Source organism: Puma concolor, chromosome F2 (assembly GCF_028749965.1).
Source record: "Puma concolor isolate L17-30 chromosome F2, mPumCon1.1.hap2, whole genome shotgun sequence".
In the NCBI taxonomy this organism is placed as follows: domain Eukaryota; kingdom Metazoa; phylum Chordata; class Mammalia; order Carnivora; family Felidae; genus Puma; species Puma concolor.
The window spans coordinates 19,572,130-19,590,161 of record NC_141684.1 but is presented as its reverse complement, the minus strand read 5'-3'; the positions used below and the strand labels follow the sequence as shown (position 1 = coordinate 19,590,161).

Sequence of the window (18,032 nt, the reverse complement as noted above, 5' to 3'; positions counted from 1 at the left end):
GCTGGGGCAAGACACGTGTGATTTCTGTTTTCCCAACACCCAGCACTGTGCCTGCCAATACATGTTTGCGGAATGACTGGGAAAGGTGCCTGAAACTCACTCCTTGATTGGCTAGGGCAAGAGGAGGAAAACAAAAACAAAGAACTACCACACAAACGCCCAAATACAATGGCTCAGCATCTTAATTTCTAAAGAAGAGATTTTGCTAGGGATCTTTATCTCAGCAGTCCAATCTAAGTGCCCAGCACAAAAGTGCATAGGAGCCAGCAGGAGGAAGCATGGAGACACAGTGCAGGGGTCTGCAAACGGCATCACAGGCAAGTCAGTGAGATTTCCACCGCGTAGACAGGCATCAGTTCATTTTGGTGTCATGGAGACCAAGAGGCTATATGGGAAAGAGGTGATTGCACTTTGTAAATACCTCAGGGCAAACCTTACCCTTCTGAGCTGGAAGGATGAATGTAGATGGGTGGGAGGTTAGATAAAATAATCACTGAGAGGAAAAGTAAAGGTGGGGTTTGTTTTCCCGGTGGCCAGAACAGCGATCTGGAACCTGAGGGAATTTGCACGGACAGGTACTTGTTGGCAATGTTAACCGCAACGCTATCTAGGTTTGTTTTTTCCATTAAGTAAAAAACTGAAGAGTTAAACAAGTAAGCAATTTTATTCTTTATCATCACTTATAACATTCAAATCGGACTACATAATAATTCCTTAAAATAATGTACTTTATTGCAATTTCCTATTGAAGGGATATCACCCCCTGACCTTTCTCCACAAGCTTTCAGCACCCATGACAAGTCTCTTGTCAAAATGCAGTGGAAGTTTCACTCTGCCTGTAGGTTAGGAGAGACTCATCAGGAAGAAGTTTTAATCACCGCATGGATATTTTCTGCAATTTTCATTTTCCTATAGTCGATAATCTTCAGGTCTGAAAGACAAGAATCAACATTTATTTTGTCAGGAATCATTATATCATTTTCTCCTGCCTGATGAAGGAAGACTATTTTTCAATTTAAAATGAAAGTAATATTCATTGATAAATTACCTACAAATATTAGACTTTTGGTGAAAAACACTAAAGCCAAATCATCACAAAATGACAATCCCCAAGCTCTTTCGAGAATATAAATATAGGCCACCTTATGCCTATGCATGAATGTATTTAGTCACTTAAAAACTTGGGGGCGCCTGGGTGGCGCAGTCGGTTAAGCGTCCGACTTCAGCCAGGTCACGATCTCGCGGTCCGTGAGTTCGAGCCCCGCGTCAGGCTCTGGGCTGATGGCTCGGAGCCTGGAGCCTGTTTCCGATTCTGTGTCTCCCTCTCTCTCTGCCCCTCCCCCGTTCATGCTCTGTCTCTCTCTGTCCCAAAAATAAATAAATGTTGAAAAAAAAAAAATTAAAAAAAAAACAAAAAAAAACTTGAATTTAACATCTGTTCCAATTTTAAATATACTTTCTTAAAGCCCTTTTCAGAGAAAGGATTGCTATGATCTTTAAAATCATATAAGCATATGGATTTACCTAATCAAGGCAATTTTTGAATGAGTAATTTCCCTATTTATATTATTTTATCATGCTAAATTTATTTTCAAATAGATATTGTTTATTTATTTATTGTTTATTTTTATATTACATATAATTTATTGTCAAATTGGTTTCCATACAACACCCAGTGCTCATCCGATATTGTCTTTTTAAAGAGACAGAGAGACAGAGCATGAGCAGGGAAGGAGCGGAGAGAGAGAGGGAGACACAGAATCTGAAGTAGACTCCAGGCTCTAAACTGTCAGCACAGAGCCTGATGTGAGGCTCGAACTCACGAACTGTGAGATCACGACCTGAGCCGAAGTGGGACGCTTAACCAACTAAGCCACCCAGGTGTCCCTACGTTGTCTTTTTTTAAAAACGTTTATTCATTTTTGAGAGAGAGCACCTGTGAGCGGGGGAGAGGCAGAGAGAGAGAGAGGGGGACAGAGGATCTGAAGTGGGCTCTGAGCTGACAGCAGCGACCCCGATGTGGGGCTTGAACTCATAAACTGTGAGATCATGACCTGAGCTGAAGTCAGAGGCGCAACTGACTGAGCCACCCAGGTGTCCCTCAATTTATTTTTCATTATGATACATATACCAAATAAATGTATAAACACCAGACCTTTGATATTTTAACTAAAATGGGTAAAACTGGTCTTTTTGTCATTTATACATTACAGGATCAATCATACTTGAAAGTTACTTCCAGCAGTAAATTAAAACAAAAAAATATTTTTTAAGGTAAATGTTAAATCATAAATAGTGGACAAAATGAAGAACAGGAAATTACAAAATGCAAAAAATTTTGAAGTGTCCTTTTATCTTTTACATAGGTGTATTTGTAGATGTTGAGCTCATATGGAGTTTTCAGAAGGAAATTCGTAATCAGTAAACTAAATAGATATTTTTGAAACAGCTGTAAAAATATTCGACAGTTTGAGTTCCTTTAATGAGCAGATGAACTCTGTTTGCCCCTACATAACTTATCTAGTCCCTTTCTACATTTACAGCATGTTTTCTTAAACAGAATACTCACAAGATACCAGATAGCTCAGCTATGAAGACCAACAGTCTAGTGGCTGAGTAAACAAACTGTATTACAATTCAGAGTTATTATTTAGCTCTGAGGAACACAGGCTCTGATCTGGGAAACCAGCCAAATATGCTTCACCATATCAGCTGTTCTGTAACAACAAGAAGAGAAACTGGAATTTTGTCACTGTGTTTGAAATCTCTTTCCAAATGTAAAAACTGCATCCAAAGCCTCGGGAAAGACAGTGTGGTCTGATAGCTGAATGTGGCTCCAAAGTGCACCCATGTAATCTCTGGCATATGACTCACTACAATCGAAGCAGTTCCCAGTCAAGAGACAGCAGCACATTTAAAGAAACAACTTATTCTCCTGTCGAGCTGGTTCATATAATTACTAAAGGGTGGTGGTGATGCCATTAGAAAGAAATCTTGAGGGGTCAGTCCCTGGGTGGTTCAGTCGGTTGCACCTCGGACTCTTGATCTAGGCTCAGGTCACGATCCCAGGATGGTGGAATGGAGCCTCGTATCAGGCTCCGCCCTGAGCGTGGAGTCTGCTTAAGAATCTTTCTTTCTCTCTGCCCCTCTCCCCGCCTTGTGCTCTCTCTCTCTCTCTAAAATAATAACAATAATAATAATAATTTAGAAAGAAATTGTTTAATCTAATGTCCTAACGAGAAGTCTCTGCAACTCAATAAAACTAAATGTGCTTAGTCACAGTCTAGTTGTTTCCACACCAAAGGTTAACTTATTAAATAACAATGAGATGAGAAAAGCATCTTTTAGTGGGCATTATAAGTAAAATGGGAAATGTGTGTGAAGGGTGTAATCTGTGATGTACGGAATGTAGGTAGTGACCTGAAGGCTACAGGGGGCTAATAAAGCCCAGATTTGTTTCCAGATTTTTTGGTAGAAGTGAGGAGGATAAAGAGGGCTGTAGTCGTAATGAGTGAGAAGAAAGGGCAGGTTCAGGATTTAAGAGGCAGTACCATGTTGCTGGGGAGAGGGTGGAAAGGGAGCGGGGAAGGGGCTAGGGAGGTGGAGGAGGAAGGCCCTACTAGAAAAGGATGATTCAGGGAGGATTCCTGATTTTCAGCTTGAAGACCTCCGTCAATGGCAACACTGTTGACTTTTTCAGGACAGGGAATACAGGCAGAAGAACAAATTGGAAGGGAAGGATCCTGGTTTCGATTATGATGAGATCTGGACACGACAGGCAGCCAACAATTGGGATTTGGAGTTTAGGAGAAAGAGAAGACATGTCAGAGTCTGTACAACAGGCTCCTTCTTTTCCATCCCACTTCTGCATTATCAAGTAGCCCTGCTTAAAACATCTTCAGTAGTCCTCCACTGCTTTGTCAGAATTCAAACACCTTGGAATTCAATATATAACCCTCCATGACATGGCCTCAGCTAACATTTCTGAGTTATTCTTTGTATACCCCATCCCTTTACATTCTGGTCCCATTACATTACTTGCTATTGCCCAGATAAACACTTTCACACCTCTGGACTTGGGTACTTGAGCTTTTCTCTGCCTGGAAGACTTGACTAATCCTTCAAAATCCTCCTCAAAAATCACATCACCTGGGAAGCCCTCTATAAACTTCCTTTCTAACTTACGGGTCCTTTCTCTGAGATTGCCAGAGAACAGCATGCATACTTCTAGTACAGTGTTTTTCAAATTATAATTGCCCTTACTTATATAAATAAGTTTTGTTGTTTATGTAAGATGTACTGAATGCTTATTAGATGCTATGAAGTATACGAACGACTTCACATGCATTATCTCATTTTACTCTCACAACTACACTGTGGGAAAGACACTTTTATCAATCCCATCTTATAGTTGACAATACTGAGGCTCAGGGAGGCCGGGCAACTAGCCCAACAACACAGAGCTAGGAAGTGGATGGTAGGGACCTAGGGCAGACCTTCTGACTCCCAGGGCCTGGTTGCACCATTTCATTCCATATGACTCCTATTAGGCTGTTGGTTCCTTTGAAGGCAGGGTCCCAATATAACTGACCTCATGCTTCCAGCAATTAGCACAGTGCCCAGCATATAGGGGATACCTGTAACATATTTGTTATTACAGTGCAGTGACTACCTTGAAAATGCCACTTTCACAAACTCCTTTCCTTTTTTAATGAGAGTCATCAGGATCTTTTATGGATGGTTAATTTGCTTCCAGGAGGGGAAAACAGTTATCATGGCCAAGGGACCAGATATTTCAGATGTTGGCGTAGCCAGAAACATCAACTCATACTGAGGCACTTGATGATATTACATGGTGTTCATGTAAGTGAGGAAAAGTGAGGTTTTTACACTAAATACAGTTTTATTTCTACACACACACACACACACACACACACGTACAAAAGCAGGCACACATACAATGCACTTACATTGCTTACTCCCTTCCACTAAAAGAAATCCAAGATAAGAATGCGGAGGGGAGGACTATTTACCTGAGTGCTTCTCAACCTTCACTGGGCAAACACATCACTTGGGCTCTTGTGAAGATGCAGATTCAGATTCAGTTAATCTGAATACAGATACAGTTAATCTGTAGAGGGGCTCAGATTCTGCATTTCCAACAAGCTCCCACGTGATGCAATGCTGGTCCATGGACCACATGATGACTTAGCAAGGCTTTACCTCAGAAAGAGCTATTCATAAGACAGAGGAGATTACTATTTGAAGATGCTAAAGAAGCAAATGAAACACCTTTAGTAAATTTCTGAAACTATGCTGTGTCTAAGAGAAGGTAACACACTTCTTCCTTAGCTAGAGGTGATTCCATCTGCTATACAGTATCCTTCTTGGCTTTTTACCATGAGAGGACTTTATTAACAGGAAGTTTTATGCTTTTCTGATACAAGAATAAATAATTTAAGTTATAATAACATGTACTGAGGCTGGATACTGAAATTCCTATGGGATCTATCATCAAAGAAAGATTAAATAGTAGCTCATGTAGTGTTAGTAATTTGAGTTAAATGTCATATTTGGTTCTTTAAGTGTTGCTAATCCATATATGACAACATTAATATGACTATATTCATCAGAATTAAAATCTTGGATTATGTTGTTTACATACTTACCCTACTTTATGTGTATATCTACCTAATGTCCTTACTAGATTAAATAATTTTTAAAAGCAAGACACCTGGCATCTAGTATGTTGCTTTTGATAGTATGGATGCTTAAATGTTTTGAACTTAAATGAAATGGCTTAATCCTTGGTAAGAAGGATGATGAGTGAATTTATATTCTGCATCTGTTTGCCTTAGTTCTTGGTGACTGTTTCAGTGCAAAAATATTATGAAGTTTTAAAATAAAAAGTAATATTATATAAGGTTAATATTTTTGTAAATAACAGCATTTTATAATAATCTCAGGAAATCTTTGAAGAGACATTACAAATGCTGTTACAGAAAGCTAATCTCTATTAGTTTTTTTCCATAGAAATTTACTCCTTGGCAGAAATGCTACATTTTAACAAAATTACCAATCTTTTCTTTATATATGTAATACAAAGTATCCAAAATTAAGTATATCAGAATTACACTAAAGCAGACTCTTAAGAAAAATTTCTATTTAAAAATTGTTTTTTTAATCTTTATTTTTGAGAGAGAGACAGAGTGTGAGCAGGGGAGGAGCAGAGAGAGAGGGAGACACAGAATCTGAAGCAGGCTCTAGGCCCCGAGCTCTCAGCACTGAGCCTGACGCCGGGCTTGAACCCATGAACCGTGAGATCATGACCTGAGCCGAAGTCAGACGCTCAACTGACCGAGCCACCTAGGCACCCCTGAAAATTTTCTATTTTAGCTCTAGCCATTAAGCAAACTTTAAAGCAAAGGCCAAAATATGAATTTACCATACTTCATAAAAGTAAATTTCTCTTTCAGGGAAATAAGATTATGATCATTTGTTCATTCAACAAAGATTACTGAGGGTCAGGTCCAGGTATGGACACTGGGAACACAGCAGTAAGCAAGACAAAATTCTGTCTTTAGCACATTTTCTTTTTTTTTTATTATAATCTTTAAAAATGTTTATTTTTGAGAGTGAGAGATAAAGTGTGAGGGGGGAGAGGCAGAGAGAGAGAGAGAGGGAGACACAGAATCTGAAGCAGGTTCCAGGCTCTGAGCTGTCAGCACAGAGCCCGATGCGGGGCTCAAACTCAACGAATCGCGAGATCATGACCTGAGATGAAGTTAGACGTTTAACAGACTGAGCCACCCAGGCGCTCCTAGACAGTGCATTTTCTAATAGAAGGAGATGCACCATGGACACACACACACACACACGTACACTTTGACCTGAGGTGAAAGCTCAAAGTTCTAAGCTTTCATATACATGCTTAGGATAATTTGGGAGATTAATGAATCTTCAAAGAATTAGCCAACATAAAACTTTCTTTAATTCATTTTCTAAACTGTGCTAAATTACACAGCTACTAAATGTTCTATAGCAATAATTCATTTTGCGTTTAATACTTGTCACTAGCAACAAACTGCCTTCAAACACTATTGCTTTAAAAAAAAACATCACGGGGCGCCTGGGTGGCGCAGTCGGTTAAGCGTCCGACTTCAGCCAGGTCACGATCTCGCGGTCCGTGAGTTCGAGCCCCGCGTCGGGCTCTGGGCTGATGGCTCAGAGCCTGGAGCCTGTTTCCGATTCTGTGTCTCCCTCTCTCTCTGCCCCTCCCCCGTTCATGCTCTGTCTCTCTCTGTCCCAAAAATAAATAAACGTTGAAAAAAAAAAATAAAAAAAAAAAAATTAAAAAAAAATCACTTGTTTGAATAAAGAAACAGAACTTACAAAAAGGTCTGTATGAGCTATATAGAAAGTATTCTGTGGTGCCTGTGACTGCTCACAAACCTTAAAGTTAAAATCACACCACATCTCACAAAATTATCAATTTTCTATAGCAAATCCTTGATCACTGACATCCTTATGCAAAATGTTGCCAGCCACTCATTAAATGAAACAGGCAAAATACTGCCACTCATTAAAATGAAACAAATACATCTTAGAAATTCAGATTAAAATTCAGGACAAAAAAATGATAGAGACCAACACATTTAAATTAACTTGAAAATGAGGACATTTCTATAAAAGAATTTATCTTTTGACTTTAGAAAAAAATCTTCAGGGAGATTTTAGTTTTCACTGTAAAATGCTGGGAAAAATCCATTTGGTCTGTGGATAATGAAACATAAAGCTATAAAACACACAGTTTACATGATAGTTCAGTTAGAGACACTTAGTATTATTTATCCCATTAAGATGATTTATTTTCCAGAAGAAAAAAGAATATGAATTTCAGTTGTAAATCCATGAAATTGGGTATAACTTAAGTGTAATAAATCTCAAAAAACATTTTATTCCCCCTTAGGTCTTATGTCTTTTCACTCATAAATAATATTTGTCAGTATAATGCTTACTCCAACAAAAAATATTTAAAAGATGAGAATAAAACTTGGACAATGGAGTAATCTTAAGAACAATAAAGGTCAGTTGGAGTTTTATGTCACTGCCATTGTATTGATGAAATTATTTAGAATGAGACATTACAAGAAATCTGGTGACATCACATATTCCTTGAAATACAATCCTCTCAACTAAAGATGTTAGCTGTGCAGGAGATGCTGAGGCAGAACAATGGCGCCTCTATACTCACTTTTCTAGGCACTTGTACCATGTACCAAATCCTGATAAGAAAAATTTCAATACTGCTTAAAAAAAAAAAAAAAACTAAAGTAAACTCATAGGATTGTTTACAATTTTTTTTAAATCAATGTGCTGTTTTTTTCAATTAAAATAAATAGGAATTGCCGTTACATTTAATTACCACTTTTAAGTCGTAAGCTCTATTGGCTAGGAATGATTTGATTTGGTTGTTCAAGTAGAGGTTATTTTTAATTTTAACAACCAGTCCTAATCTGTTCATATCCAAAAGAACAGCGAAGTTTAGAATGTCTAATGTGAGCAAATTCAGCCCTGGAAATACTGAGGTCTACAGTTGATGCCAATGCTGAGCTGGTTGAAATAACGGGAAAATTGGAATGTAACCCTGCTCCTGAAGTCCAGCTAATAACTTCTGCCTGTGAAGAGCAGCAAATTAAGTTAAATCTTGTAGGAAAATGCTATTATGACTAGACGAGCATAAAATTGTGGAAAATCTTGAAGATGTCTAGATCCCAATTCCTTATGGGTTTTGAAAAGGTAAAATTCCTTCTTTAACGTCTTTATATTAAGCCTCTGATGTAAAGCACATTTTATAAAAAAGACATAGGTAAAAAATTTTTTTTCTGGGTATTCATTTAACTAAGACTGAAAATCTGTACATTATTAGGATTTATAGGTTTCATATCAGAGGGCATGTACTAAGCTGAAATCACTGCTCTCCTCTAGAGCTACAGACTAGCCAGGATGCTCACCTCGGCCCTTTCCCAGTGCCAATGTGCCCACACCTGTTTTCCTTCTACAGAGGAGGAACAGTCTAAACTGGATCCTGCTTTCAGCAAAGACAATTAGGGCCAATCACGAGTGTCCTCCTACTTCCCCACTTTTATTCTGGCCATCCTCTCCTTTGCAGGCACACTTCTAACAGCACACTCTGAAGTACACGAACCACCAAGGACATGGGTTTTCATTATAAACATCTCTTTTCAAGATTTATTGAAGCTGAATTTTTCACACCTCATTTGTATACAAAGGTGAGGGTTTTGCTTAAAATAGAGCATTACAGATTTAATGAGTTAGGATAAAATATCTATTTCTTTTTTGGTATTGTTTCATCACTCACTCTGTGGGTGAAGCAAAACAATTCAAGTTGAAATTTTCCACATACCTTGATTTTCCTAAGAAAAGCTCTCCTACAGAATTTTGTAAAAATGAAAATAAAAAACGTTTAAAGTGATCCAAGTTTTATTTTTATCATACATAATGAAAAGTTTCCATTACAGTGATAGCATGACAATTTCCATGATTACTGTGGTTTTGTAATGTGTTGGCAAAACTATAATGATTACGGAAATAACTATTGATGCTATTAAAATAAGTTGACCATTTGAAAGCTATAATCCCAGGCCACAGAACTGTGAAGAAAGAACAGTGCTACTGCTGCTTCTTTGACAAATGAATTTAAGTGCATACCCTACAATCACCACTAGTACATGGCAATCATACATCTATTCTGTACCATCAAGAAATAAAATATAACTTCATAACATATTCTAACATAATTTACGTAGCCATGAGATACAGAAGTGACTAATATACCAAGTATATCCACTAACTTAAGAAGTGGAGTGTATAGGCAATACTTCTCATATAAGAAAATGACTTCTAGTTATTAAAAATATTCCATTTTCTCATAAAGATCAGTTTCTTTCCTCCTTGTCTAAAATTGTTTTAAAAATGACCACACCACTAGCATAAGAAAATCTGACATAAACTGAAATTAGGCCTGAGAGAACATAATGTTCATGATTTAAAATAATTTAAATGAAATCTCAACAGCAGAGCTTTTAATTAAGATGAAAACAAATTTTGCCAATCACCTACTGGGTTCAAAGCTTAGTTTTGACTATTGTTATTATGTGTTGTTCAAAAGCTTTTGCCTCTAATAGAAAAGCTAATAAACTTTCATTTAACCAAAAGCTAGTAACAGTTCCAAGTTTAAAATGTACATTTCTACACTATATGCATATTTTAAGTTTTATTGCTCAGGAAACAACAACCAAAGCAAGCTATTTTTGTCTCTATTTATTTAGGTGCAATCTAAGTACATCTGTTTCAGTGAGGTCTCTGCAGATTCACCATCAGATCTATCTTGAGTAAGTTCCAATTACTACATTCCAGAGGAAGACTATATTGTTGGCTTAGCTATTTTGGGTGGAACGAGAGCATATTTTAAGCAGGCTCCTTCTCCAAAAGGAGAAAAAAAAATTCTCATGAAAGCAAACCCACCAGTAATGAGAAATCCCATTTTCAATGGATTGCACTGCATAGTATGTTACATATTTTAATTTTATTTCTAACATATAATATTTAATACTAGAACTTTGTGAAATGGCAAACAACTAGAATGGCAACGTTCATTAAGGTGATCACTAGCTACATGAGGCTACTGAAATTTAACTTAATTAAATTACATAAAACTAAAAATTCAGTTCCTCAGTCACACTAGCTACAGTGTAAGTACTCAGGAGCCACTATATTATTAGATAGCTCAGATATAGAGTTTTTCATCATCGTGGAAAGTTCTATTAGACAGGTCCAAACTAAAAGATCATCTATTTCTCTGACAAGAAGCATTTTGGATAATCCAAAAATGCCTGTTTTTTCCTGGTTATATGCATTCCACGGTAATAAAAACTAACTGAACTTGATGTCAGCTCTTGTGCAGAAGAATAAAGTGTTGAATGATTTATGTTAAATGACTAGTACACCTATATCATGATATAGTCTTTAAAAAAATTTTTTTTTAATGTTTATTTATTTTTGAGACAGAGAGAGACAGAGCCTGAACGGGGGAGGGTCAGAGAGAGAGGCAGACACAGAATCTGAAACAGGCTTCAGGCTCTGAGCTGTCAGCACAGAGCCCGACATGGGGCTCGAACTCACAAACCTTGAGATCATGACCTGAGCCAAAGTTGGATGCTTAACCGACTGAGCCACTCAGGCGCCCCGATGATATACTCTTAAACTGTAACTGTATACCCACATTATTTTTTTATTTTACTTTATTTGAGAGAGAGAGAGAGAGAGAGAGAGAGCGAGAGCAAGTGCGTACATGAGCAGGGGAGAGAGGCAAAGGCAGAGGGAGAGAGGATCCCAAGCAGGCTCCGTGTTGAGCATGGAGACTGATGTGGGGCTCAATCCCATGAACTGTTGAGATCAACTCCAAGTGCAGAATCTATGTTTGGTCACATACTTGATTACGTAGCATCTTTGGTATTTCTATTTTTAAAAAAAGTACCATACCCCTCTGGGTTAGGAATATAAATTCATTTATGGTGGTGTTTTTATAAGAAAATCTGATATGACACTCTTTTTAAAAAAAAATTTTTTTTAATGTTTACCTATTTTTGAGATAGAGACAGAGTGTGAGCAGAGGTGGGGCAGAGAGAGAGGGAGACACAGAATCCAAAGTAGGTTCCGGGCTCTGAGCTGTTAGCATAGAGCCCAACATGGGGCTCAAACTCATGAACCTGGAGATCATGACCTGAGCCAAAGTCGGATGCTTAACCTACTAAGCCACCAGGTGCTCTCTGATAAGACATTCTTAGACTTACAGAACTTAATACAGCATGGTAACCTACCAAAATACTTTTTCTGGATATAACTTTCCAGAGCATAATACTGGAGAACTACATACAACTTAAGCACCCTTATATAAGATGCTACAAGAGGCAACAAGAGGCACTCCAGCAGAATGGTTAGGACCAGGACCCAGAAGCCAGTCACCTTAGTTTTAAATCCCTAAGCCACCACTTACACTCGTGTGATCTCAGGCAAATTATTTTTCTTTCTATGCCACACATTTTCTTATTTATGAAAAAAATGGGGATTAAAAAATCCAAAGACAAACACACATAAGCACAAAGAAACAGTGGAAGGTAACACACCAAAATGTTAAATACAGTGAGATTATTTACTTCCTTAAGTTTGTATTGCATTCACAGTTTCTATTAAATGAACATTTAATACTTTTTAAATGGCCCAAAGTGAAAGTTTTTAATTGAATGCCTGAATTTACTTGCAAGAGTATTTTATTTGTAAATGTTGTCTGTATTATGCAAAGCCTGTATTATGTGAATTCTTAGTAAAGACAAAATTCCAGGGTGTAAATTTAAGCTAATAAGTGTTTTCCATAAATTAGAAATTAATTTCAATTTGTAGCAAATTGCACATCTCTTTAAAATAATTTTAGGGGCACCTGGATGGCTCAGTCAGTTAAGCATCCAACTTGATTTCAGCTCAAGTCACGATCTCATGGTTTGTGAGATTGAGGCCCGCGTCAGGCTCTGTGCTAACATCGTGGAGTCTGCTCGGGATTCTCTTTCTTCCTCTCCCCTGCTTGTGCTCTCTCTCTCTCTCTTTTATGAAGAGAGAAATGAAATAAATAACATTAAAAAAAAAAGAATTAAAAAAATGTTTACATTTTCCTAGAAAAATATTCCTTATATGAGGGTTCAGTTTTGAAGATAAATTTAAGTTCTATGTAGTTTAAGTAGGAAAAGGCCCATTGAGTGTCTTGAATAAATGACCATGTAAGCCTCTTAATTCTGAAAGTATAAAAATTTTCCAAGTATAGAAGTCTCATCTCTCAGATGTCAAAGGGGAAAACTGTAAATATCAAAGCATGTGAAACAAATTGTACAACCCTTATTTTCACAAACTACTGATTTATCTAAATAAACCACTATATAACCTAGGTTAAAAAAATGAATTTAAATAAAAAGAATTTAAAACAGACTCGAGTTTTGACAAGAAAGCAAACTATTAAATAGGTATTTATTTATTTATTTATTTATTTTTTTTTTTTAAATTTTTTTTTTCAACATTTTTTTAAATTTATTTTTGGGACAGAGAGAGACAGAGCATGAACGGGGGAGGGGCAGAGAGAGAGGGAGACACAGAATCGGAAACAGGCTCCAGGCTCCGAGCCATCAGCCCAGAGCCCGACGCGGGGCTCGAACTCACGGACCGTGAGATCGTGACCTGGTTGAAGTCGGACGCTCAACCGACTGCGCCACCCAGGCGCCCCAAGAAATAAATAAATTTTTTAGACTTTTTATAAATAGAAAAGAAGTAGGGGCGCCTGGGTGGCGCAGTCGGTTGAGCGTCCGACTTCAACCAGGTCACGATCTCACGGTCCGTGAGTTCGAGCCCCGCGTCGGGCTCTGGGCTGATGGCTCGGAGCCTGGAGCCTGTTTCCGATTCTGTGTCTCCCTCTCTCTCTGCCCCTCCCCCGTTCATGCTCTGTCTCTCTCTGTCCAAAAAAATAAATAAACGTTAAAAAAAAAAAAATTTAAAAAATTTATTTATTTCTATTTATAAAAAGTCTAAAAAATTTATATAACTTCATTTATAAAAGCTGATACAAGGGTATTTGATTTCTTCATGTATTCACTAAGTAATTGCTGAGTGCCTACTTAATGTGCCAGATGCTACTATGCTCAGCTAAGGAAGACAACATGCAGTTCCCTCACGGAGTCTAGTTACAGGAAGACAGTCAACAAAAAAAATCACCCTGATATTTTGTTACATTAGAATAAATGCAGTAAATGAAAAGGAAGTGTACAATAAGACCCTATTAAAGGGGGCTAATCCAGTTTAAGGAGTGTAGGAAGGACTTATGGAGGAGGTTACATTTAAATGCTTCACCATCTGTATACCTAGACATGTATCAAAAGGTCTGGCACATAGCATAAACTTGGTAGAAGTTTGTGCACCTGAATTAAATAATTGTTTTAATGCTGTTTCTCCATGTGTCTTAGTGCCCATGAAGGTATCTTATACAGAAGAGGTAGCTGAAATATTATTTGTTGAGAAATTAAATTAATGAAGCAGTTTGCTTCTATGGAAAGAAAATAGGTTTTGCAATCAGACACAGTTGGGTTCAAATGCAGGCTATATACAAACCTGATGACCCTTGCCTTACACTTAAAAATAGGAATAATATATCTATGTTATAGGCCTGTGGAGAGAATTAAATGCAATGCATGCAAAATACCTAGCACAGTGTTGGGCAATTGGTAAAGTGTCCAATAAATAGTTACTATAATAAATGTCACTAATAATTACATTATTTTGTTTATCTGCAGATTTAGTAAAGGAGTACCTTGATACAAGTCAGTAAAGTTAAAAAGATTCAAACAGAATATCCTAAAGACTTCTGTGTGGAAAGACTCTGAAGATTATATACATGTAATAACAACAGAGTCCAAGATTAGATTGCTGTGCATACTGACAATCCTGGGAAGGCTTATATTTTCACAAGTATGTGATTTCACCTATATTTCACAAACCTATCTGAGTAAAGAGCCAATAAAGGGATATGAATTTTCAGAGCACAGAGGGAAGATGAGCTGTCTTGTGTAGGTCGAGCAATAAGGATGTGTGGTTCTCTTTTAGACCTACTGTATATATTCTGTAAATGTCCCCAAGACTTCATTATATGAAGTACTATTCTACGCACTGGGGAGGCAATGACGAACAAGACACAGCCCTTGCTCTTGAAGAGCTAAGTGTGGTAATGACAGAGTTACACAGCAGGTAATATGGCAGAAGATGGCTGAGCACATAGTCTGGTCTTGATGTTTAGGCAAGACTTCTTATTGGTGGTGATATTTGAACTAAGGTCGAAAGAATGAGTTAGGGTTATTGCAGAGGATGAGGCGAGGGGCATGTTGTTTCAGGCAAAGTAATAGAACAAAAGCAAGAAAGAATTAAATTGCATGAAAAAGGTGACAATCTTAAACAAGCTGCTATTATTAGACTAATGAAGTGGGAAGAACGTAAGCTTCAGAGACAGAGAGGAGCCAGGTCACGGACAGCCTGGAAGGCCAGATAAGGAAACCTGGAAACAATCAGATGGGAAATAGTATGTCAAAACTCAGCAGCTTTCCGGACCATAGAGAGAGGAAATTGTGTAGAGGATACCAAAAAGTGTTTTATTATTTTGTTTTTCTATTTGGATCAAGGCTATTAATTATCCAGAATTAACGACTTTGCATCAGATGATATTCTCAGGTTAGTGAAGCAATCTGGAAAATGAAGAATCACTTTGTTTTAAGAAATGACAATTCATTCATCATTCCAAGAGACTACAGTCGATCCAAGTAATGCCATCCCAAACAAAGTATCTAGCAATCATAGGCACCTATGAACACCCCTGCAAGTACTGAGCAAGGTTTAAAGACTTCGAGACTTTTGGTTCTAACATCTACATGTAGAGTTTATTTGCTGTAGAAGATGCAAAGAGTATCCGAGGGAGTAAAAAATAAAAGTTTACTCTTCCCACCCTCAAGGATCTTGTCATTTGGTTAAGGAAACAGGGGATACTAAACTCAGCTTAAAAAAATAGAGAAACAGAAACAAAGACAGGAAAGAGAGAAGACTTACGGAGACCACACTCTTGGGAAAGCCTCGATTTCTTCCTTTGTGTACTCATCGAGGCGTCGGGGCACTTTCCGTGGCTGAGGAAGCTCCTCGACTAAATTCTCACGAATATCTTCTGGTATATCCTAGGTTAAATACAATTTAGGTTTACGTTTCTTAAAATATATCCCTTACTAACAAATTAGTAATACTTAGGAAGTATTAAAAAACAAAAAATATTTACAATGAAGAAAACAGTATCATCTTTAAAACACCATGAAAATCCCCGAGAAGTACATTAATGATAAAAGTAATCTCATTATAATAATGTACCTTATATTTTAATCTTGACAAACCTATTTCTCATGACAAATTAGACATCTTCAGTTTTAAGGACTATCAAGTCACTAAGTCCTATCTATTTCTTTTAAACCATTTCATTTATTTCCCTCCTTTTAACTGAAAAAAGGCACTGCCTTGGCTGATTCTCACGATTTTTCACCTGATGAGTGAATGCACTGGGTCTGTGGCTTCCAGTGCCACAACCTTCAAGTTCACACTCCATGTTGTTGACAGAAAAAAACTTTGGAAAATGAAAGTCTGCTGGATCTTTGAGTCATTTAGCCAAAAAACACTTACTGAACTCCTTCTATGAACCAGAAGTTGTGCTAGGTGCTCAGAATATGAAAGAAAATAAAAAGATGGGCGCCTGGGTGGTTCAGTCAGTTAAGTGTCCCAACTTTCAGCTCAGGTCATGATCTTGTGGTTCGTGAGTTCGAGCCCTGTGTTGGGCTCTGTGCTGACAGCTCAGAGCCTGGAGCCCTCTTTGGATTCTGTGTTTCCCTCTCTGCCCCTCCCCCATTCACACTCTGTCTCTCTCTTTCTCTCAAAAATAAGTAAAACATTAAAAAAAAAATTAAAGAGAAAACAAAAAGATGATGGCCTCCAAAGGCTTACAATTTCAAAAGGTCATTCCTCAAACCCATGTCCTCACTCCAAGGCCACTTCTGATGCTTCAGCCCTTCACACACACCCATCCATGGCTTCGAAGTTGTATTTTGAAAGAAAAACAGAAATTGAACAAAATAAAGGAAATGATAAAATAAGGAGCATGAGTAACCAAAAGAACTTACATTTATATTGTGCTCATGATACAGAAATAGGGAAAGGGAATTGTCTTGTGAGTGTGGATGGCTAGGTTAATTTTGGAGACTCTACTTAAATAATGGTTGGATATCAATATGAAAATTGTCCTATGAGTATTTCTTCAGGGATAGTAAATATATTTCCCTTTTTCCATAATAGCATGTTCCTAAACATTTCTTTTTAATTTTTTTTTAACGTTTATTTATTTTTGAGACAGAGAGAGACAGAGCATGAACGGGGGAGGGTCAGAGAGAGGGAGACACAGAATCTGAAACAGGCTCCAGGCTCTGAGCTGTCAGCACAGAGCCTGATGCGGGGCTCGAACTCACAGACCGCGAGATCATGACCTGAGCCGAAGTCGGACGCTCAACCGACTGAGCCACCCAGGCTCCCCGAAAACATTTCTTAAAAAAAGATTACTATAAAGTATAATTCTCTGCAAAGAGCATATCATAATTGGGAATCAAATGTGGGCAAGGACATGGCATCAAAATAGTTACTGTTTCCTATTCAATGTCTTAAGAATCAAAATACAATTTTGAAACAGCTTCAAAGAATCACAGAGCTCTATGGCATTATAAACTTGTTCTAAAACCTAATATGGCATAATTTTTATAATATTAAAAAAAACTTAAGTTGGCTTTTTAAAGTTATGGTTTGTATAGGGTAAGTCACTATCAATGTATACAAAATACAACAAATACTACTGACAATGTGTTTGTTCATTGAGAAGCATTATAAAAATATTTAACATCCCTTCCCCAGTGTATTCAAGTCCCTAAGTTTAATTACATGGCACTGGTAAGCAAAGGATGCCTGGACATATTACACTGCTCTAATTTTTCACTTCCTGAAAAAGTCTACTTGCCAGTTTGATATTTATAAAAATTTATGAGTATTTCACACTCCATTAAAAAAATCCCTATATTATTTGCAAAGACAATTTCAAAAGTTGCCAAGTGCTTACACAGCAGAGGGTGTGGAACATAGTGGGTTAGTAAATGTTTGCTGAATTGAAGAGAATTTTGACTAAAACGAACTTACACACTTTCCCCATTATTTGAACAGTTTACTGAAAGAATGCATTGAAACAGTGCAAAACGAGGAGTGAAAGTTGTTGATCAGGCATTACACACGAAATCTGGAAGAGAGGAAAGTCCCTCCTTTAATCCGTACACACAGAAGGTAACCCAGCCATG

The 18,032-nt window shown here is 37.5% G+C and overlaps 1 protein-coding gene across 2 annotated transcripts in view; it reads right to left on the bottom strand.

Moving 5' to 3' along the window:
• Positions 1–645: 645 nt before the first annotated feature.
• MRPL13 (mitochondrial ribosomal protein L13) overlaps positions 646–18,032 on the bottom strand; it is a 49,590-nt gene continuing 32,203 nt past the window's right edge. Inside the window, exons 6-7 of one of the 2 annotated variants that reach the window (XM_025922817.2) lie at positions 15,712–15,833; positions 646–931 (exon numbers count right to left, since the gene is read on the bottom strand). In XM_025922817.2, coding sequence (XP_025778602.1) covers positions 910–931; positions 15,712–15,833 — 144 coding nt within the window. In that variant the 3' untranslated portion in view covers positions 646–909. Of the gene's footprint in view, positions 932–14,681; positions 15,167–15,711; positions 15,834–18,032 lie in introns of those variants that run through there. The other variant, XM_086695681.1, reaches the window with a different exon arrangement.